General features: G+C 40.3%; 2 protein-coding genes across 3 annotated transcripts in view; one reads left to right on the top strand and one right to left on the bottom strand.

Annotated features, from left to right (window-relative positions):
• LOC133975288 (versican core protein-like) overlaps positions 1–5,404 on the top strand; it is a 30,929-nt gene extending 25,525 nt beyond the window's left edge. Inside the window, exons 14-16 of the mRNA XM_062413206.1 lie at positions 197–341; positions 989–1,171; positions 1,287–5,404. Coding sequence (XP_062269190.1) covers positions 197–341; positions 989–1,171; positions 1,287–1,543 — 585 coding nt within the window. The 3' untranslated portion in view covers positions 1,544–5,404. The remainder of the gene's footprint in view (positions 1–196; positions 342–988; positions 1,172–1,286) is intronic.
• Positions 5,405–6,105: 701 nt separating this feature from the next.
• LOC133975557 (hyaluronan and proteoglycan link protein 1-like) overlaps positions 6,106–22,470 on the bottom strand; it is a 47,347-nt gene continuing 30,982 nt past the window's right edge. For both annotated transcript variants that reach the window (XM_062413536.1, XM_062413537.1), the window contains exons 2-6: positions 21,982–22,114; positions 14,572–14,735; positions 11,639–11,837; positions 10,397–10,699; positions 6,106–9,735 (exon numbers count right to left, since the gene is read on the bottom strand). In XM_062413536.1, the coding sequence (XP_062269520.1) occupies positions 9,446–9,735; positions 10,397–10,699; positions 11,639–11,837; positions 14,572–14,735; positions 21,982–22,087 (1,062 nt within the window). In that variant the 5' untranslated portion in view covers positions 22,088–22,114 and the 3' untranslated portion in view covers positions 6,106–9,445. The remainder of the gene's footprint in view (positions 9,736–10,396; positions 10,700–11,638; positions 11,838–14,571; positions 14,736–21,981; positions 22,115–22,470) is intronic.

Raw genomic sequence — 22,470 nt, 5'->3', positions numbered from 1 at the left:
CTTACACATATGTTTCTGTATATTTGAGCTCTATAAACTGTGGCAGGGTTGTAGTGAAAATCATCTTATGTTTCAGCATATGATGAAATAGTGACCCAGTTTTGAGATTTTTAAGGCTGTTCAGAGGTATTAGGTACTGACTTAAACCTTTTTACAGTGCAAATTAAAGTAGTACAAACAAATTGTGTTCTGAAAGCAATACGACCACTGGAGGCCGAACCAGCCGGACAGCTTCTTCCAGTCAGGAGAAGACTGTGTGGTGATGATTTGGCACGAAGGAGGACAGTGGAACGATGTGCCCTGCAACTATCACCTGACTTTCACCTGCAAAAAGGGAACAGGTATGATCATGAAGTAACACACATAAGTCTCAAAATAAGATTTCTCTGACCCTGTTGACGTTTGTGAAGGGCTGTAAGTCGAGCTGCTGCTTAGGTTTCCTCAGCTTTTCTTTATGATAACTTAAGATCCAGCCATCTGATGACTGAAATCCTTCATCTGGTCAAAATATGTAATTCAAATCCACCAAGATCTAAAGTTGATCATAAAATGAAACACTGACAAATGTACAAAGAGGTTTTGCCACTGCAAGTGACCAAATGAAACGCGCCGTTATTTTGAATAACAAGTTTGAAAATATAATATAACACAATATTATTTAAGAACGCGACTGAACAACATGAAAAACACAGGTCTAGTTTGAAAAAAATGTTGAAAAGTTACACATTAACACTTTCAAATGACTGACCGAATGGAAACATAGACTGGTCCTCACTAGCAACAAGATGAGAACTCAGCTCTATCATATTTATGCAAAAAAACTAACAAAAGCTGCCTCAGTCACTTATAATTTTTAAATCTGATGCTCTCCAGATCAGATTTTAGAAAAGTTGAACTCCAGTTAGCTCTGGGCAGACTGCCCACTGCTACTTTTGACATTTTGAAAATATTCTGATTTAATTTATCTTTTTTGTTTGCTTCAAAAAAGTTGCATGTGGACAGCCCCCTGTGGTGAAAGACACTCGAGTGTTTGGGGCCATGAAGCCTCGATATGAGATCAACTCCCTGCTACGCTATCACTGTAAACAGGGTTTCATCCAGAGACATGCCCCTACGATACGTTGCCGTGCAAACGGCCAATGGGACACGCCCAGAGTCACCTGCACCAGCCGTGAGTATCTCAATAGGACAATGTACTGTATCAGCACTTTCCTTCATTATTACAAGTATAAGTTTCGAAGTGTCCTCACTTATTGATCTCTCTTCTTATACATCTTTTGTCTTAGCTGCAACTTACCACAAGTCATTGGCTCCCCGGCACCGGAACAACAACAACAACAGCGAGCAGCAAAACAGCCACCATAACCATAGCATTCATCCCAGCAAGACTCATCAGAAAGAAACTCAAAACCAAGAGCAACAGCAGAGTTACAGCATCCTGCAGAGCTTCTGGAACCCTTTTCAGAAGCGAGTCCAGGAGCAGCCGAAGGAGAAGAGGGAACTGCATGTCCAAACACAGAGGGAAGATCAGATGAGACACTGATTCGGTTTGGGGCTTTATAAATCAGCTATGCTGCGACAGCCAATCACAGCAGGCCTGCCAACACATTGCAGATTCATCGATAGACAGATAGAGCGGTGTACTGAGCTGTCTATCAATGGCTCCGAAATGAAAAAGGGGGATGTTTTACCAGCAAATTGTCCATAAATACTCCAGGATCTGAACAGTAACACAAATGAGAAGTTAGTATATTCAACAAGTTAAATCAGACTATTTCACATCTTTCTATAATGCCACAATGTTCTTAAGAGGAAGGGGCTGTAATCATGTGACTGTGTGGTTAACTTAATCCTCAGATACCACACAGCTGGTCTGTGAGATCAGATTTTTGTTCTGTATTCACTTTCTCCTGAACAGACAGAGAATCTGAACACACTATGTCAACCCAGTGACGTCTGGAAAAATCTTAGTTTAATGGTACGCAGTGTTTTTGTATTTTTATGAACCAGCAAAGATATATAACATATTTAGATATAACATATGTACTTTCATTTTTTCTCAAAACAATTATTATGATCTGTGAGGCCTAATGCTATAAACTAGAAGGGAAGGGAATGGACCTTAAAAATTTGTTTTGGCCACTCAGGTATAAGAATTGAGAAACTCTGCATGTTAATGACAATACTATTTTTTCCTACTCATCTTTAAAATACTCATCACCTTTGTTGTGTTGCCGCATTCAAATGAGATCAGTGTGTTCATAGTTCATAAGTAGAGTCCATTTGAACACCCCCATCTTATATGCATGACCTCTGAAAGCTTACACGTGAGATGTTTGCAAATTATTTCAAAATTGGGATAGGTCACAAAAGTCCATTTTCCATAAGATAAGTTAATATATGTAATTTTAGCCATACAAACTTACAGACAAAATGTCAGTGGTCGAGTTGAATTGTGGGTAAGGTAGGCGTCAGGTTGTTACCAAGACGAATAATAAATTTTAAATATTTACTGCATATAAAGATGGACAACACAGCAGCTCCCCAAGAGTAAAGCCAAAGTGTTTCAATTGTTACCTAGTGGCTGGCAGCAGTATAGAGTAGGTCATAAATCCTGCCTCCTCCATGTTAATGGAAGGGAGACCAAAAAGTCACAGTACGCGTTAAATAAATTTTCCCAAAGACGGTATCTCTCATTTGAGGTAGTTCTAATCACACTGATTTATGTTGAAGTGAAAATTTTTCCGGTAAAATTGTAGTTGGTTAGTCATCTGATAAAAACAAGTCGAAACATCATGGTTGAAACTTAGACTGAATCATGGTTGGTTTAGTACATGAATAATTTGGATACTTCATACCCAGATCCAGCTCCAAATGGCCAATATGGTGGCGTTTGACACAGAGACAAGATGCTAACAAAACTCTGTAAACCGGTTGCTCCATAGTGCTAATGTGCCACTATTGGTCTAAATCCCCACAAGGTACCTTTAATATCGGGAAGATTCTGCACATACTAAATAATCAATCAATCAATCAATCAAATTTTATTTGTATAGCCCATATTCACAAATCATAATTCGTCTCATAGGGCTTTAACATGGTGTGACATCCTCTGTCCTTAACCCTCAGCAAGAGTAAGGAAAAACTACTAAAAACCCTTTTAACAGGGTAAAAATACGTAGAAACCTCATAGAGAGCCACATGTGAGGGATCCCTCTCCCAGGACGGACAGACATGCAATAGATGTCAGGTGTAGGAAAACATCATCAAGATTAAAGTTTTAAGCAGTAGTGGAAGTCTCAAGACCAAAACACACTATTCATTGAAATATTTGTTTTTTTATTTTAAAGGACCCATTTTATGCCCATTTTACCACAGTTGATATGGTTCTTTGGGGTATTAATGGAATGTCTGTAACATATTTTGGTCAAAATACCACAAGGATCATTCAAAACAGCACCTTTTTTAAACTGTCTAAAACAGCCCGCCTTAGATAGACCTGTTTAGAGTGCCCCGCCCCCCATCTCATGGTTGGAACATGACATATATTTCGGTCGTAATCCCAATCGACGCTGAAGGTCTGATATAGACGAACCACAAAAAATCGCGGGAGTTGAGTTGTTTTTGGGACGGTAGACGTGCCAGATACCCAAATTAACATGTAGACGCACTACAAAAGTGGAATTTTCATAATATGTCCCCTTTAATACAAGCTCGTCCAATATTGAGAATAGTTATAATGTTATTGATAGACTATAAAAAAGCATGAATTCATCACTTTAAATTATTATCATGAAACATCCTCAGATTGTCTAGTTTTGGGCTGTATTGATTACTATGACAATTCTTTTTTACCAGTTTATCTCCCTGGTAGTTTTTTTGTACAAAATATTTTAACACAGAAAATGATTTTTAAAGGAGAGATGGGAGATTTAAAGAGCGGCACACAGAGCTAAAGAGAGGTCGGTATATTATTATGAATGTTTGTGCTGTGGCTATTAATCATAGGATATATAATATAGATACTATATAAAGCCATATGAATTTAACTTATTGTATACTTTAAACCTATGAATGGACTGTGATATCAAATAAAGGTCATAGGAAGTAGTTCTGTTAGGATTACTTCCTTTCTGTTTACTGTCATGCTGTGTCTTGCAGAGAGAACTTCTCATCATTTACAAGAGTCCATGCTGCCGTCGTGGATGTTTGCTGCATTTGTTTAGCAACCTTAGCCATTCGAGCTGTTAGGGCCTCTTATTTTGCAGAGGGTATTTGAGAATATTTCGCTTGAAAATGTTCTACATATTTATGCTGGGTTTTGTTAGCGTTCTCAGCTACATGTAGTTTGTTGCTTTCTGGTGCACATGTGGGACCTGTGTTTTTAACTCAACTGATATGGGAATGTGAAAAAGCCACATAGAGGCAACATCATCCACAGTATTTTGTAACTGATCCTGACACATTTTAGGTAGTTTATTTTTTCATGTTCTCAATACATTTTCCTTTTTATATATTGTTTGTCCATTTTTAAAGGTTCTTTTTCTACTCTTTGTGGTTGATAGGGTTTACTGTGTCTGTGGCACAAGAGCTTATGTTTTATGTTACTGTCATTTTCCAGTCAAGTTACTGTAAAATGTTCATCATCCTGGTTTCATTGTCATTGTCAGCTGTGTGTGCAATAATACCAACTCATACCACAACCTGTTCTTCTTGTGCAGCTTTATTCCGAATCACAGTATTTGAATGAAGAGCCTTGCAATAAGTTCAATTATTTCCTTCTTGATCTGGGTGGTTAACACTGATTTGAGGCAGTTTCCATCCCAAATTATTATTGGTATATTTCCAAACACACAGTTTTATTTCAGAGGATTAATGGGGATGGGAAGTGCAAGAGCCCGGTGCATGTAGGTGATACACTCAAATGATTTGTGAGTGTTGGAGCTATTTATTTAGTTGTAGTACTTAGTGCTGTTTAGTTTATTATTTTGTTTAGTGAGTATTTAGTTTTTTGGTTATTCTCAGTCAATTTGCTTGATTTCATTATGATTAGATTTCTATTAGTATTCTAGTTTATTATTTGTTTACTTTAGGTGTTTCTTGTTTATTATTTGTGTTTTGTTTCATTTGGGCACGATAGGGGGGCACCTGAAGTTATATAGGTAGGCTGTCGGTAAGGGACCAGCATGCACCTGGGTGGGCAAATGGTTTTTTACCGGAGCGGGAGAGGCACAGGAATTTTCTTTGTTCTTTGTTTGCTCGCTGTTTGGTTAAATAAACCACGCTTTTCGCAGAAACTGGACATCTGTTTGGACACTATGTTTTTCCCATCCGCGTACACCACAACCCATGGTGCAACAGTGGCCCTTTGATTAGTATAATTCGAAGTTTGATTTGATACGTTTATCTGTTTGACAATCGGCTGCTACAGTGAGTATAGGCTATACAAATAAAAATGTATTGAAGATTGACACACAACACTTGCTAGCTTTGAATATTTGATTATTTTTAATAAAAGGTAGAAATATATTTTCACCTTTATATCAATAACTATATGTTAAATAATATAAACATTACATTGGCTTATTTGTAGGCTTTTGAAGTAAATGAATGCGGATGTAAAGTGCTTCGAGATCATGTATGTTATGATTTGGCGCTGTATAAACAAATGGTTATCTGACACCTGAGTTGTCCTACTCTGCTACAGTAAAACAAACAGCCTTCTACAAACGTAAAAACCCAACACGTCACCTACAATGTCGTCACTCAGTTCCTTAAACCGTTATGTGCTTTGGCAACATTCTGTATTTCAGTTGCAATATCCACTGAAAGCAGCACCATGAATGGCCTTGGTGTTTCTGTCAGGAAAACATTTGTGTAAGCAGCACCACTCCCTTTGGAAACACGTTGAGCACATTACTGCATTACACAGGAACTGCACCTGCACTCTCTCTGCCAACAGCCATCCTAAAGTCGATTTCAGCCAAACATGAATGTTGCTGACTTTTATTTGATTTTGGGATGTCTCATAAAATGGCATGATGTATTTTTGGATGATAGGTGACCTCAGTCAGTCTTGTGCAAAGAGACAGAGAGAGAGAGACAGTTTGTGTATTCTTTTATTGTCCTTTTTCTTTGGGTCCCTTGTATGGGGCAGTTATGAACTTAGCTCCTGATGAGAAAAGTTAGTCACACAATACACAAAATAAAGGCAAAAGATTAGCTGTTTCTTTATATCTTTAATGACATTTAGTGAAATATGCTTATTCACTTTTTGAACTATGAAGCGTGATCTGCTTAGTTCTGCATAAGGACTTGAACAATGGGGAAACAGATAGCATCTCTAAAGCTTTCTTAAAAACAACCTACATTTTGATTAAGTTCAGTTAATAAGTCAGCGTTAGAGGCACTTGCTGTTTCCATCTATTTCTAGTCTTTATGCAATGCTAAGCTGTAGTTATCATCAACAGACAGATATGAGTCTCAATCTGCGCCTGTAAATTAATTTTATGTATTACCATTAACATAACGTTACATCTTGTGTTTAATTCATACTCAAACTGAAATGTAAAAACAACCAGTCATAGTTTTATGGTTTGTTTTCGAGCTGTTTTCTCAGCGTGGAAACTCACTGCACACCCTTCACCAGGCGCAGGTGGATGACCTGAACCAGCGTCTGTTCAAGTTCGAACTGGGTGTGCTAAGAAAGATCAATGTGCACCGTTAATGATAACCTATGATGGAAGAACCCCTCAGGACCTCCATGCAGTAATTATTGGTATTTTGAATGTATTGTATTTCTGTCTCCTTCAGCAGGCCACTGCAGGTTGGATGCTTTGTCGCTGAGCCAGAGACAGGTCGGCCAGTTCAGAGCTGAGATAGCAATCAGGTTGCCAGTTGCCGCCAGGAAAAGCATGCTCACTCAGAACCTGGCTTAGTCCCATCAGTGACCTCAGCGCTCTGTACATTACACTGTGATTCTATCACAAGTGTTTGTTCTGTAAAAAACAACATGTTATTTATTTTACCTGTCACCCAGAAGTAGGTTAAATCTTCAACATTGTCTACTGCCCAGAAAGAGCAGTGTTAATGCTGGCACCTTATTAATTGTTTAGCAATTTTTATTCGAGTGCAGGTTTTGTCCCTTTCTTTCATTGTATTAACAAACAATTAGGGGATTTTAGTCTAGGCCACAGCCCCTGATATTGATACTTGGCTTATCTTCTTATAAATGTTGATGTGCTGTCCTGTCAATTTTCATGGGTTATCCCAGATTCTGCTGTTCCTTTAAATCTTTCAGTTTGTGCACTTAATCCATGAATTTGTTTTCCCTTTGCTTTCCACTACATCATCATCTGAAGACTTTATGGGCAGCTGAGCGATCAAGAGCTACAAAGTGTCATTCCACCTATGATGTTCAAAATAACTAATGTCCATTCATCCACATACCAGATTATTGTTGAGTTATTAACATTTGCTGAAATCATATCTTTTTTATTGTTGATTTGCTCAATCATAATTTTCACGCTGAAAAAATATCAACACAAGTTTTTGTTGACAAAGTTGCTAAAGATCAAATGTGTCTTATGAGCAATATTAACATTTTGATCCAATCTGTCCTGACACAAAAATACCCTTTAAAAGACATCCCACTACGGCATAACAGGTAAAATAACATATTTTTTTCTATTGTCCCTCTCAGATTTGCACGTGTAACATTCTGTTACTTATTTGTAGAGTTAGGTTTGGAGCATTGGGGTCACAAACGGGTCTAAAGCTTTGGCTCTGCTCATTCACTATAAGAAACTACAGTCTTTGTATCGAAAATAGCAGTTTATCAAGGCGCTAGATAGATAGTGTGTCGATTTACACTGAGAGCTACTTTGCTGTGTTCTTGTTGAAGCTACGTCATGCTGTGAAGTTGAAGCCAAACAGAGATACAGCCACAAAGGTCTACTTCATTGTAATTATTCTGCAACACAATGCTTTTCCTCATATTGCAAGACATCTTCTATTGCCAGATAAGATGAACTATTGTTTGCCTCATTCTCTTTTCTAGATGACTTCTTTATGTTCAGTGCAAAATCTACGTCTTCTTTTAGGACTGTGGATTGTTGTACTTTTACCACTTTTGTTTATGTAAACCAAAGCGACTTGGATAGTTTGGCCAGAGAGACATAAAATAAAATAAAATGTAAATATTAGGACAGTATATCAAAAAATATTCATTACAGAAATACATCTTCATATAATCACTTTCTACATACTTAGAAAACAAGCAATGCTAAAATTTGGATGTTCCCTTTTCTAATAATTTTAGTGATGAGACTGATTTGGTCCAACACATTTGTATAAAAAACTAAAACGCTGGATGATATGATGAAGTACAAAGCACCAGTCGTAGCACCTTGTTAGGAATGGACAGCAACGATCAGTTTGGTTGTGCTAGGCTTGTAGTCCTATCTGACAAGTTTGAGAGGATCTTAGCGACCTCTGTTGAAGCCTCATTTCAGCTGCATTTCATGGCTTGCAGTTGTTCCTGGTCTTGAATAAAACAAGATAAGTGCCCAAAGTATCATTCCAAGACATTTTGCTGTTACATTGTTCTCAGTTTATATGCGTGGTTCCTTCTTACTTAACATGACTAGTCCATTCTAGAATGACAGTATGGCTGTAGCCCACCCTATCAACCCACCCCTCTCAAATGCATAGAGTGCTGCAGGAATGAGTCCTATATTCCAGAAATAAGCTAGTATTTTTACACTACCAGTACCCTGGCCCTGAAGTCTGTTTTTTTTATTTTTTTTATTTCATGAATAAATTACATCAGTACACACACACTCCAGGATTTTTCTAAGAGTTATGTGTCTAACAAGTTGGAAGCTTGGTGTTGTTAAAGTTGTGTGTACATGACGTAGTTGGTTTATACCCTAACATTAGCATATTACTTATGGGGATTGTATTTAAACTTGAAAATGTTCATAGGGGAACAAAACATGTATCATGAACTTTTGTTTTTAAAAGAGCTCATAACAATAATCATAAAATGAATGGTAAAATCCAATAGTTTATTTATTTTATTTTATTGAGGGAACCAGTGTGATGTTAACATCTGCATTGGCTTATTAAACACATCATCCCTGAAGCACTCTATTTACTAAATAATATGTGTAATCCAACCCCTTATAGAGTATCGGCTCCAAGATTACAAAGCAACATGACATGACAGTAATGTCAAAAAGGTTTCCATGAAAAAGTTATCACAGTTTGGATGCGTTTGCTGTCTCTTTTTCTATCACCAGTGTGTGTGTGTGTGTGTGTGTGTGTGTGTGTATGTGTGTGCGTGCGTGTGTGTGTGTGTGTGTATGTGCGTGTGTGTATTTGTGTGTACATGCTTATGTGTGCCGTCTGTGTGCCCTGGTTGTTTGTATGTCCGTTTTGTGTTTTAGTTGTGGCCCTTGAAGCAGTACACTCCATACAGCTTGTGCTTTTTGTCAGGGAAGCCGCTGAACCTGACGGCAGCTTCTGTAGGACTGCAGCGCCGGCGGGGGCTGGAGATGGGATAACGGACACTGCCATCGGCCAGCCAGCCAGCGTCACAGCGGTCATAACCCAGCAGCTTCCAGGCGGCGTACATCTGGCCGACTTTGGCAATCTCAGCACCATCTTTTTGACATGCTCTGACTGCCTCGTCATAGGTCAGTTTAGAGGGATGGATCAGGTAGTAGAACCGGCCTAGGTGTATAGAAAGAAATGTAGATAAAAACATCATGTATAACAAAATATGATAATGTACAGAAAAGAGTAGATATTTATTTTTTTCAAACTACCGACAATATTTATCTTATATGTAGATGACACTGTAATATACACTCATGAGAGAGCATGAGCATGTGGCTGCTTAGATGTTATGAAGAATGAAAAGAGTATAAAGTTGCAAAGGTGTTTGGTAAAAGTTGCAAAACCTTGTGGTGGAATACTCCAGTAACATGCAAAGTTCACTCGTAAAACATATCCAGTATCCCTCTTACGACACATCCGGTTGTCTGGGCTAATGTCTGGATAGAATGCAAGTATAACACTGGTCTTACATGTATCAGAAACTTACAGTTGCAGTGCGTTTTTCTATCCTAAGTCACCTTGAAGCATGCAATCTATAAAATTCAAGTGAAACCCACTTGGCTGAATTCCTTTACTTGTAGTAATAAAAGAGTGCCTCCATTGCAAGAAGACAATTGTCAAATACAGAGACACTCAGGGCAAACTCAGTGAGTAACTTTTCTTTGTTCAACCAACAGTGGGAGTGGTTTAACCCCTCAGCCTCCGTAGGATAATTATCCTTAGGTTAAATAATGGTAAAACCAAACACACAGAGTGTATAGTTTAAGTCCTTCACCTTTGTAATGGGAGGTGAAGCAGAAGACATCGTAGTGGTTCTTGTCCTTGTCTCTCAGGCCATAGTTGCGAATGCCTGGTACTGTGTTCTTTCCGCCGCATGGTTCTCTGGGGTTGGTGACTGGATATTGGACCGTGCCATCATTCAGCCATCCAGCATTGCACCAGTCCATCCCTCCTCTCCATGCATCAAACAGCTGATCGAAGGAGGCCACGATGGCATCCTGGTCATGACATGCACGCACAGCATCGTAGAAATTGAGGTTGTAGCGACCCAGGCGGGGATAATATGGGAAGATAACCCCTATACGGAGAGTTGTGAAAAGGAAAAAAGAGAGCGGAGAAAGAGAAGTGATGGATTACCTGCAGTAATCAGATACAACTTGGGTTACTTTCGGACCTGGTCTAAATTCTGAATAATTTCATGACATTGTGTGAAAACACAAATGTTTTTTCAGAGTTTCTCTAGCCAGCGCCCTGGGTAAAGACTCAGATAATACACAAATGAGAAAACAGCAGGAGATCCTCAGGAGGATACACTCAAACACAAAACATTTACAAAAATGAAAAACACATAAAGAAACAAGTATCTCAGGATGCAAAAGCGGTGCTATGCACATAGAAGAAACAGACGAAGATGTCAAGAGAGCTTTTGTCAAAGGGGCCGATGCCAGTGTCAATGTGCTAAAAACAAAAACAGCGAATATGTTCGTTATGACCTGCTTCTGAATGCTGGACTACCTCTCTTCTGAACACTACAGAGACCTCTGTATTGTTGTGAACATGTCTGTCCCGAGAATCTCCTGCTGTGTGGTTCATGTGTGAAAGTCCGGAGAAAGACTCAATTGTGAGGACATTCTCCTGGGTTAACGTCTGAGAACTGCTCGGGATCCATCCTCTGGGCTTTAAAATAAATCCTTATATTTAACCTAATGACAGAGAGTGACATCACATTTCTCTATGCCGCCTGCTGCCAGCGTTTCTGGTTTCAGACAGTAACGACTAATTTCTCTGGCTCCACTCAGGCATATTAAAGCTGCTCTGACACTGATGTGCACTATGCTTACATAAAACACTTGCCCCTGACATCCCCCAAGCAGTCTCTGCTATTGGAGCTAAATTTAGCTCCACCGCAGCCTGTTACAATATAATGAAGTTAAATAGACATTTTTTTTTTTGGACAGTTCATGAAACGTTTTCATTCTTTCCTATTGTAAAGACTTACTCTAACCAAATATCATACCTTCAAGGTCAAGCGATACCACCACTGTTCCATCTTCCAGCCCATCAATTACTTCACATTTATATCTCCCGTAATCCTGCAGGGTGATTTCTGTGATGACCAGAGAGGCATCCATGGGAGAAGAGCCTTGTAGGTGGACCCGTCCATGGAAACTGCCATAACTTCTCTTGTGATAATCCATGACAACAAAAACATCCTCCTAGAGCAAGAAGAAGAGCAGTGAGTTCATGATACCAAGATCTTATGCTCCAAAATTGAGTGCCGAACATTACTCCTGTGATAGCAAGGGGGATAAGAATTATGAAATCCGATAAAATCTACTGTGAACTTAATGAAAACATCAGCATGTGACTTCCTTTTAGGCAGCAGAAAATAAGGCTCTGTTCAGACCTAAATTCAGATTGTGGTTAAAGTTAGAAACAGTGTAGGCCTACATTGATAGATATGACCAATCTTTTTTTGGTTGGGTCTTCTTTGGGCACAAGTGACTGGTCAGTTTTGTCACATTTAAATAGATGTATTAGTTTTCTTATTTTGACAAAGAAAACTATGGGCTCCTTATCAGTTATATAAATAATTCAATTGATTAAAACTATTTTGATGAATTTCAAATGTATCATTAGTTTTTGGACAAAACAAAACACTTGAGGTGGGTTGACTTATTATAAACTAAAGGGTTATAGTTTTAAAATATACTTAATTAACAGATTAATCAGTAATTAAAACATTGTTTTCACCACAATGTTTCACTGAGGAGTAAAGAATATGTAGAATTATATTTTTAGACCTGCATTCCCGTGGTGGGGAGGGGTTGCAGTTCGGTGGTCTGAGGATCTCGTCACTGCTTTTTGCAGATGACGTGGTCCTCATTGGATCATCGGCCTGTGACCTTCAGCACTCACTGGATCGGCTGGCGGCCGAGTGTGAAGCGGCTGGGATGAGGATCAGCACCGCTAAATCTGAGGCCATGACTCTTAGCAGGAAACCGATGGATTGCTTACTCCGGGTAGGAAATGAGTCCTTAGCCCAAGTGAAGGAGTTCAAGTACCTTGGGGTCTTGTTCGCGAGTGAGGGTACTATGGAGCGTGAGATTGGCCGGAGAATCGGAGCAGCGGGGGCGGTATTGCGTTCGCTTTACCGCACCGTTGTAACGAAAAGAGAGCTGAGCCGCAAGGCAAAGCTCTCGATCTACCGGTCGATCTTCGTTCCTATCCTCACCTATGGTCATGAGGGCTGGGTGATGACCGAAAGGACGAGATCGCGGGTACAAGCGGCCGAGATGAGTTTTCTCAGAAGGGTGGCTGGCGTCTCCCTTAGGGATAGGGTGAGAAGCTCAGCCATCCGTGAGGAACTCGGATTAGAGCCGCTGCTCCTTTACTTAGAAAGGAGTCAGCTGAGGTGGTTCGGGCATCTGGTAAGGATGCCTACTGGGCGCCTTCCTTGGGAGGTGTTTCAGGCACGTCCAGTGGGGAGGACACCTCGGGGAAGACCCAGGACTAGGTGGAGAGATTATATCTCAACACTGGCCTGGGAACGCCTCGGGATCCCCCCGTAAGAGTTGATCAATGTGGCCCGGGAAAGGGAAGTCTGGGGCCCCCTGCTTGAGCTGCTCCCCCCGCGACCCGACCCCGGATAAGCGGACGAAAATGAGATGATGAGATGAGATGAGACCTGCATTCTTTACGTTTTTCTCTTTTGTAGTGCATTGTTCACATTTCAATTGGAGATCAGTGGAAAATCTACAGCTTTGCTTGTTCTACACATTTGCATTGCAGTCCGGTCTCCCAGAAAAGGCTTGCAAACAAATTACAGACAAAATGAACACCTACGTTCACTGTAAAATGATTTAAAATAGGGTTGCTCGATTATGGAAAAAATCATAATCACGATTATTTTGGACAATATCAAAATCACGATTATTTAAACGATTATTAATATGTGCCCTTATTCTGAAGTCTATGCTTTATTTTTTGAATCACTTCTGGTTCCGGTAAACACCGATGACGGCTGCGTGTCTTATTCCTCTCTGAAACCAGGATATCGGTGCCCGGTCATTCAAACCCTTAATTATGGCAACCCTAACACTCTCTGACCGACTGACCGGCGCGGAGAAATGCGGGTCCTGTCTGACCGGTCTGAACAGCCAGGCGGAGCGCGCGGTGCGGCCGCTACATGGTCTGCTGCTTCCCTCCCTGCTTTTCCACACGCGCTGTTTATTTCACCGCCGATCACCAAACGCACACAACTCGCCTCCTTCACTTTACCGCTGCTTGAGAGTGAGGGCCAGTCAGCTGGGCCGCTGAATGCTTTGGGGGAAGGACTGAATTGCGCATGCGCGTCTCTTTCGAAGAAAATGCCAAATAATCGTTTCAGCTCGATTATAATAGTTTGGAGATCATTTGATCCCATAATCGAGTCACGATTAAATATCGATTAATCGAGCAGCCCTAATTTAAAGGTCCAGTGTGTAAGATTAAGGTGAAAAGGAAATTGAATATAAAATAATCCTAGTACGGTTTTCAGAGAGGGTTTCATCTAAATTGTTGTTTTCTTTACCAGAGAATGGACCCTTTATATTTAAATACTTTATATTGACATCTGGAGTTGGTTCTCTCTTTGGAGGCCGCCATGTTTTTTTAACAGTAGTCCAGACTGGACAAACTAAACACCTATTGTTTTTATGACAACTGAAGGCTACCACAGGTTCTCTTTCATGTTTAGAAGGGGAGGGTGAGATGAGGGGCATTTAGCTGCAACATGCAACTTCACCACTAGATGTCACTAAATTCTACACATCAAACCCTTAAAAAAAACTTTCACTGTCAGTAATAAACGTTTGTGACATACATGAATACAGGTAAAAGTTGAGAAATTGAATTAAAAAAAACATGACGCATATTCAACTATCTTCCACTTATAAAGTGACCACTAACCTCTTTCAGGTAGTCTGGGGTCAGCTTGGTCCATTTGATCCTCATCTTGCGATTGGGTGCCAGTGATTGGTCTCTTTGAATCTTGCAAGGTAAGGTAGCGTTCCCTCCTCGCCTTGACACCACCTTTGTCTCTTCTGCCATCACCGAAAGTTGAGGGCCATTTTCTGCAACACAGAGGCCAACTCAGAAATCCGAGAAAAAAATCCACGTAAACGATGCACATATCAATTGCCACTCTGTCTGGAGATATGTTTCACACACATCGATTTTTTCATTTAGAGAACAGTCTTTTTTTGCCGATGAAATTCAATATATCTTTCTAGAGTATAAGTGTTAAAAGGAATAGATGAACATTTGGCAAATACTCATCTGCTTTATTTACAAGGTTGGTATTAGGGAATGGCTGATGTCTTAAGTTTAACAATACTTCACACCCACGCTAGTGGCACAGAGTGTGTGTGTGTGTGTGTGTGTGTGTGTGTGTGTGTGTGTGTGTGTGTGTGTGTGTGTGTTTTTGTGTGATAGAGAGAGAGAGAGAGATAACAGGCTGAGTGAATCAATGAGCTGTGCCTACCTTTACAATGAAATAAGACTGTCCATTTGAAAAAATTGAAAATCTATATTTGTAGTAGTGGCACTAAATAAATCAATTTATGTGAAACACTATTTTTGGTTTTATTATGAAACTGGTTAGAAGATGTCAGCTGAGTAGGCAGTCTTTCATATGTGGCCCAGGACACATTAATGTTCACCCAGCTAAAAGAAGGGCCCCCAACACACAGCTCATCAAATAAATACCAACAAATCTGCAAACTTACTAAAAAGTAACAGATAAAATAAGTTACATTACATTACATTTCATTTAGCTGACGCTTTTATCCAAAGCGACTTACAATAAGTGCATCAACCCCTACAGACCCAGAACAACAAGAATCAAGAAAGTACAATTTCTTCAAAATAAAACAAAACTACAAAGTGCTATAAGTAAGTGCCATGTAAGTGCTACTAAATGTGTTAGTTTCAAAGAGTTGTTCGTTTTTTTTTTTTTCATTCATTCAAGGTAAAGTCGGAAGAGGTGTGTTTTTTAGTTTTCGGTGGAAGATGTGTATACTTTCAGATGTCCGGATGTCGATGGGGAGCTCATTCCACCATCTAGGAGCCAGGACAGCAAACAGTAGTGATTTTGATAAGTGTTTAGCTTGCAGTGAGGGAGCAACGAGCCGATTAGCCGAAGCAGAGCGGAGTGAACGAGCTGGGGTGTAACGTTTGACCATGTCCTGGATGTAGACTGGACCTGATCCATTCACAGCATGGTACGCAAGTACTACTGTTTTGAACCAGATGCGAGCGGCCACTGGTAACCAGTGAAGGGAATGGAGGAGCGGAGTAGTGTGAGTGAATTTCGGTTGGTTAAAAACCAGGCGAGCTGCTGCATTCTGGATGAGCTGCAAAGGTCGGATGGCAAGTTATCACCAATCAAATGAAAAAAACTAAACTGACTGAATTTGCGCTGGTTGAGGAAACAATCTGGAAGTTATGAGAGAAACCTCAGTACAGTTTAGAGTTGAGGCTGCAGTGTGTCAATGCTGAGCTGACTCTTATAGAAGCTAATTGGAAGTCACTAATTGTAAGTCGCTTTGGATAAAAGCATCAGCTAAATGACGTGTAATGTAATGATTCAGGAGCTAAAGCTGAAGAAGCAGTTCATAGGAACTGCAAACTCTCATGATCCATTTTAGACATTGGATCAATGGGTCATTAGCTCTTTAACCAGCTGAACTGATAAAAACATGACTGCTTATGCAGCAAGTAGAGTGACATGCTGTGTTGGTCAGGCAGAGCACAAGAGCTAACCAATCTGAAAACCATGTGACTGAGGCCCGAGGTATCAGCAGCAGATCACATGCAAATATAAATACTATTGTGTTCACAGGCAATTCCTTTGTCTTGTCTATTTGGTTTTACTTTTTGTTGATCACTTGTTTCCCTGGCAGGATGTCAGACAGTAGGACATAACTTAACTGCTCCTTGAGATAACATTTATCGGTTTGTTTCATCTATCAGAGCAGCACAGATCCAAGCTCAGGAGATATTGGTGTTAAGGGCTACCCGATCTTAAAGCAACAGTTCAGGAAGAGTTTTCTAAGCATGAGTTGAGAATACCATGTGGGTAGGCTTTCAGTCTAAATGCATTCAAATTCTAAAGAATAAATAAAGAATTGGCTAAAGAAAATGTTGGATCTACCACTTTAATCTGAATATTAGATGTCGGCTAATCAAGGTAAACAAGGGTGGAGCCAATCCTCTAGATCAGACCTGGGCATTGTACGGCCCCCGAGCCGCATCCGGCCCTTTGGCTGTCTGTGACCGGCCTGCGTGAGGTCAAAGGAATATTAGGAATCACACGTAAATAGGTGGACATCATGCAAAGAATACAACAACATTTCTTTTATTTTTAAGGTGCCTTTTTTTAACATCTACCTGACATCCTGAATGCCCGCGAGCAGATGATGTTTTGGCGAACGGAGTTAAGAAGAGATGGGAGTTAGCTGTTAAAGTCCGCAAAAATGTCAGCCCATGTTAAGACAAGAAATATCGAGCTACAGCTGCTAAAGAAAGTAGTCGATTTTGACTTTTTCTCCTTGGCTCTGGATGAGGGCTGTGATGTCTGATACACAGCCCAGTTACTCATCTTCGTACGTGGGATGACGAAAGACTTTGCGATTACTAGTGTTGTGTCGTTCGTGAACGATTCGTTCGTTTTGAACGAATCGTTACAAGGACTCGGGAGTAACGAGTCCTCTCAAAGAGTGATTCGTTCATTTTCTCGTGGCCGCGCATCGGGACTGTTGCATAGGCTGCTGCAGGTCACGTGGAAAATGATCCAAAGACTTGTATCCGGCAGATGAACGAATCACTGATCCGAAGACTCTGTTGGCAGAAGAACGAGTCACTGATCTGAAGACACGGTCGTGAGGTGAACGACCGTATCTGCCGGGTATGAGTCTTTGGATCGTTTTCCACGTGACCTCCATAGGCTCAGAAGAGGAAGCAGATACCTCATTGCCTATCGCGGGACCGCTGTTAAAAAGCCGCCATGACTGACAGCTTTTGTGTGGCAGATCATATTTTTTTTAAGAAAACCTCCTCTATTATATACAGTAAAACATGACAGTTTGTATGGTTTTAAATTGTCATTTATAGTCACACTGGCATTTAATTATCACGGGAAATAATTACACTGCACTAAACTGTAAGTGTAAATGTAAAGTGAAAATAACAAAACCAGTCATTATGACTTTTGAATAGGGCTGAACGATATGGGGAAATAATCTAATTGCGATTTCCCCCCCCCCAAATATTGCGATTAAGATTTAATATGCGATTCTTTTATTTTATCCTCTCTTTCCCCCCCCAAAAAAACGTAATGAATGATTTAAATATGACCAACACAATATTAGATACTGTACAATATTCTTTCACACATTTTTATTTAACTGCTCATTACAGAAACCAGAATAACAAATCAGTGTGCATTTAAGTAATTTAATCAGTGTCATTTTAAGTATAAACACAAGGCATCTGTGTGCAAATTTAACATCTTGAGAATTTTTTTTTTTAAATACAGGTGTCTTACTGCTCTCAAGTCAGTAACATTTCCAGTGTTGGGAAGGATACTTTCAAAACGTATTCTGTTACAGAATGCAGAATACATGCCAAAAAATGTAATCTGTAACGTATTCCGGTACATTAACTAATCTGAGTAACGTATTCTGAATACTTGGATTATTCCACATTGAATTACATTTTATAAGTGTAGGAATGCGGCGTTGTTATAGTCAGTGTATCAGCAGCAGTTTAAGCTCTGTGTCCGCGGATGCGGCGGGCCAGCTGGATGTGCTGGCAGCGTGCGGATCAGCAGCTCCGTAGATCCCCGTTCATGTCCGGGTGGACGTGCAGCGGTATGGAGGCGCCGGGCCGCAGCAGGAACAGCTGAACACCTCCGTCTCGCAGATGTGCATGTAGGTGACCAGGAGGGGGCTCTGGAGCCCCGCAGCCCCGGAGCTCGGCTTGCTTTTCCGTCCGCCGCCCGCACCGCGGTCACCGAGGCGACATGAGCTCGCTCTGTGTGGCCGACACGTTGGTCGAAGACTCTGTGGGCAGGTGAACGAAACACGTCAGGAGTTGAACGATTCGTTCATCTGCCGGGTACGAGTCTTTGGATCGTTTGCACCCCCCCCCCCCCCCCGTTGAAACGAACGAATGACTCAAAAAGAGATTCAAAGAACCGACACGGTAAAAAGATCCGTAATCACTAGCGATTACTGAGGAGCTGGCAGCAATGCGGTCAATAAAAGGGACGACTTTTGAAGCGGATGCAAGATAAAGTGAGGGAAATTCATTCATTTGTGTAATTAAAGGTTTACTGTATGCTTTGAAATTCTCATTGTTAGCTTAAATACTAAATTTAGACTCTTTAGCATGTATACACTGAGATCTCACAAAATGTCTGGTCATGGAAAGTTGGTTTAAAGATGTTGAAGGTCATGGAAAAGTCATGGAAATCCATGGGTCAAAATGTGTATGAACCCTGTGTATTATACATCAGGAGGTGTTGTGTAAGTCAGTGCTAAAAATGAATCATGTTACTGATGTTGTAACTAAATTAGTTAACTTTATCAGGGCAAGAGCTGAATCACAGACAGTTTGTTGCACTTTTGGAAGAGCATGAGACTGAACATGGGGACATGTTCAGTCAGATGGCTCAGTCTGGACAAAGTGCTTAAAACAGTATGGGACCTGAGAGCAGAGATTCAAGAGTTTTGTGAAAAGGAAGGCAAGGACAGCCCAGATCTCTCAGATGCAGACTGGATGGAAGATCTTGCATTTGCTGTTGATGTCACTGCATTACAGTTTTTCTCCATTGCTTTGGCTCATTTCACGAAACAGAAATGACATTCTCAAAACAACACGTGCAAACCTCCAAACCACTGCGCACTTGTTCACAACAGATTGGAATATCTCATTCCTTTAATCAAATTGCAATTGTATTAGCACATCCTTGCAATGACAAGTACAATTACCAACAGCTTGCACAAATTTCAAATGATTTAGCCCACCTTTGCAAACGGTTAGGTACAATTGCCTTCAGTTAGCCCAATTACCAATTGAATATATATTGTTGGTCAAAACTGACTGTCGCTTCACAGTCAAGTTGTTGTTCTCTGCAGAACATGTTGGCATAATTTCATTGTTTACATCATCACCAGCACAATAGTTCACTCCACTGTCAAAATCGTACAGGCACATAATACCATGAAAAACATCATGGTATATACTGTAATAAGGATTTCTTTGATCATCGGCTTAATTTTCAGGTGCAACTAGAACTTAAGTAATCAAGGTTGAGTTTCACACATCTGATCACCAATCACACAGTAAGTTTGTGTGATTGGTGACCTTTTGAAGGTGATCTATGTAGTTGTGCTGAACCATATGGGCTATTTTGCCAATTGCACTTAGTGCTCTGAGAATGTCATTTCTGTTTCGTGAAATGAGCCAAAGCAATGGAGAAAAACTGTAATGAGTGAGCCAAATACCAAACTGCAAGGCAAGGGCCTATTTGCACATGAAATGTACAGCCTGGTGAAGGCTTTCATGAGAAAGTTGCAGTTTCTTTCAAGCCAGTTGGAGGGTAACATTCTCAACCACATGCCATCTCTGAAAGAAGCCACACCATCAGTTGATCACCTCCGCAGGTATACTGCTGGCAGAGCACTTTAAGTCAGCGTCACTGCTGGAGTTTTATTCTTCTCTCAAAGAGGAGAACTTTTCATACGTGAAGAGGCATACTCAGAAGATGTTGGTTCTCTTTGGATCTACTGACATGTGAACAAACATTTTCTGTGATGAAGTTTAACAAATCCAGATACTGATCCTCTCTCACTGATGATCACCTGTCAGCTGTCCTTCGCATATCCACCTCAGATATTCAACCTGACTTCAGTGCACTTTTTCATGCCCATGAACAGACTCGATATCTCTCACTTAACAAGAAAAAAACCGCAAATGAGGTGATTAGACTATATGCAAATAGTAATAGCGCTTTGTATACAGTTAATTTAAAGCTGATGTTTGGAATACTGCAAAAAAATTGCATTATTTGTTCACAACTGTTCTTGTAAATGTTGATTAAAGTGTGATATATTGTTGGCGTTATTACTTTGCCTGCCTCACTTTTCATTGCCTAACCATAACATTTACTCTTATCTGTAGAAGCTCATCAAATTAATATGAGTAGAATTAAGTTCACTTATTGGTCCGGCCCTCCACAACTGTCCATGTTTCTCATGTGGCCCCTCTGGAAAATGAATTGCCCACCCCTGCTCTAGATGCTGCCATTTAACAGCAGCAGAGTATGATGGAGTGACTAACAGAGCTGCAGTCAAAGCTAAGATGATGGAAAACAATGTTGAAATGTGACATTTAGTTGCATCTGCTAAAGTGAAAAATGTTCCAATCTCATTATCCCACACACATCTGATACGGCATTGATGTTTAAATCACATGATTCATACACGTCAGTATTTTTCCAATATTTGGGGGAAAAAAAATTCAATGGTTAGTTAATGTCTATTTTAGGGAGCGATTTAGTTTACTATGTCATTAAACAGTTGGTAATTGGCTTGTTTTCAATTGTTGTTTTTCATTAGTTATATATAACTTATCTAGTTATTAGTTCATTAGTTGGTTTTCAGGCAGGGTAAACTCTGGACAGGTTGGGTTTTTCGACTGGGGGAGGAAGCTCTATAGGAAACCCCCCCAGGAAGGCCCCGTCTCTCCCCCAGTTTGGAAACCAGTGAGACAACAGCACTATCCACTGCACTATATTGTGCCACTCCTCCTCTCAACATAACAACAAAATTGAGCTGGGCACATATACAGTAGAGCAGGATTCTCTGTAGTTAATTTTGACATTGTTGTTCTAAATGTTTAGGTGAAGAATCTAAAGTTAAATAAAATATTTTTTACAAGGATTAAAGTGCACAAAAACATTTTAATGTGTAATTCCCGTCTCTGATAGCCAAACAAGATAGCCAATCCAGATCACACCAAGCCAATAGTCCCTCACATAGCAGCCTTATCAGCGAGCCACAGGCAAAACTAACTGATAAACAGAGGAAACAAACATCGCTGCAGAGTGAGTGTCATGAACGAAACACAGAAAACAATACTGGTGAAGGTTTTATTTTTATATTGTCAACTAATATAATATACATTAGTATTGGTGCACATTACATACTTAGATCGAGACCTTGCAAAATCTTAGAGAAAATGGCTCGGTGACAGTGGAAGCTCCCTTTACAGAGGAAGAAACCTCCAACAGAAGCAAAATGAACGTCCACTCACCTGCGACATAGATGGTTCTGGAGTCTTCCAGTTCAGGGTATAGAGTGTCTAAGTCGTTGTCTGCGGCACTCAGAGAAATCAAAACACAGATCAGCACAGGAATCATCTTCACTCACCAGCTGGGGTCCGATCACTGCAGAGACACAGAGAGAGGGGGGGTTACAGTTCAGCACATAGATTAAAATGATGCTGAGGACAGAGTTTTCCTGTAGTTATATCACATACTGTCAGTGCAAGACACAGAGAAAGGAACGTTGTTCATTTTGTAAGAATGGTCTGCAGCTCAGCTCAGTGTGATATAGTGTTTCTCTCTGCAGCACTGTTCCTCCTCCCGACAGAGCTTTTGTTACTGTGGCAGAACAGAACATCCTGCATCCTTCACACTTAGCACATCTGCAGCCAAAAACACAACACCTCACATTTTCTTAGCTAAGTTGCTCAAATATTCTCAACAAATTACCCCAAAATTATGGAAAACACAACTTGTCC

This window comes from Platichthys flesus, chromosome 19, assembly GCF_949316205.1.
Source record: "Platichthys flesus chromosome 19, fPlaFle2.1, whole genome shotgun sequence".
NCBI classification, from domain to species: Eukaryota; Metazoa; Chordata; class Actinopteri; order Pleuronectiformes; family Pleuronectidae; genus Platichthys; species Platichthys flesus.
The sequence above is the reverse complement of the archived record's forward strand: the minus strand, read 5'-3'. Positions and strand labels throughout refer to the sequence as shown.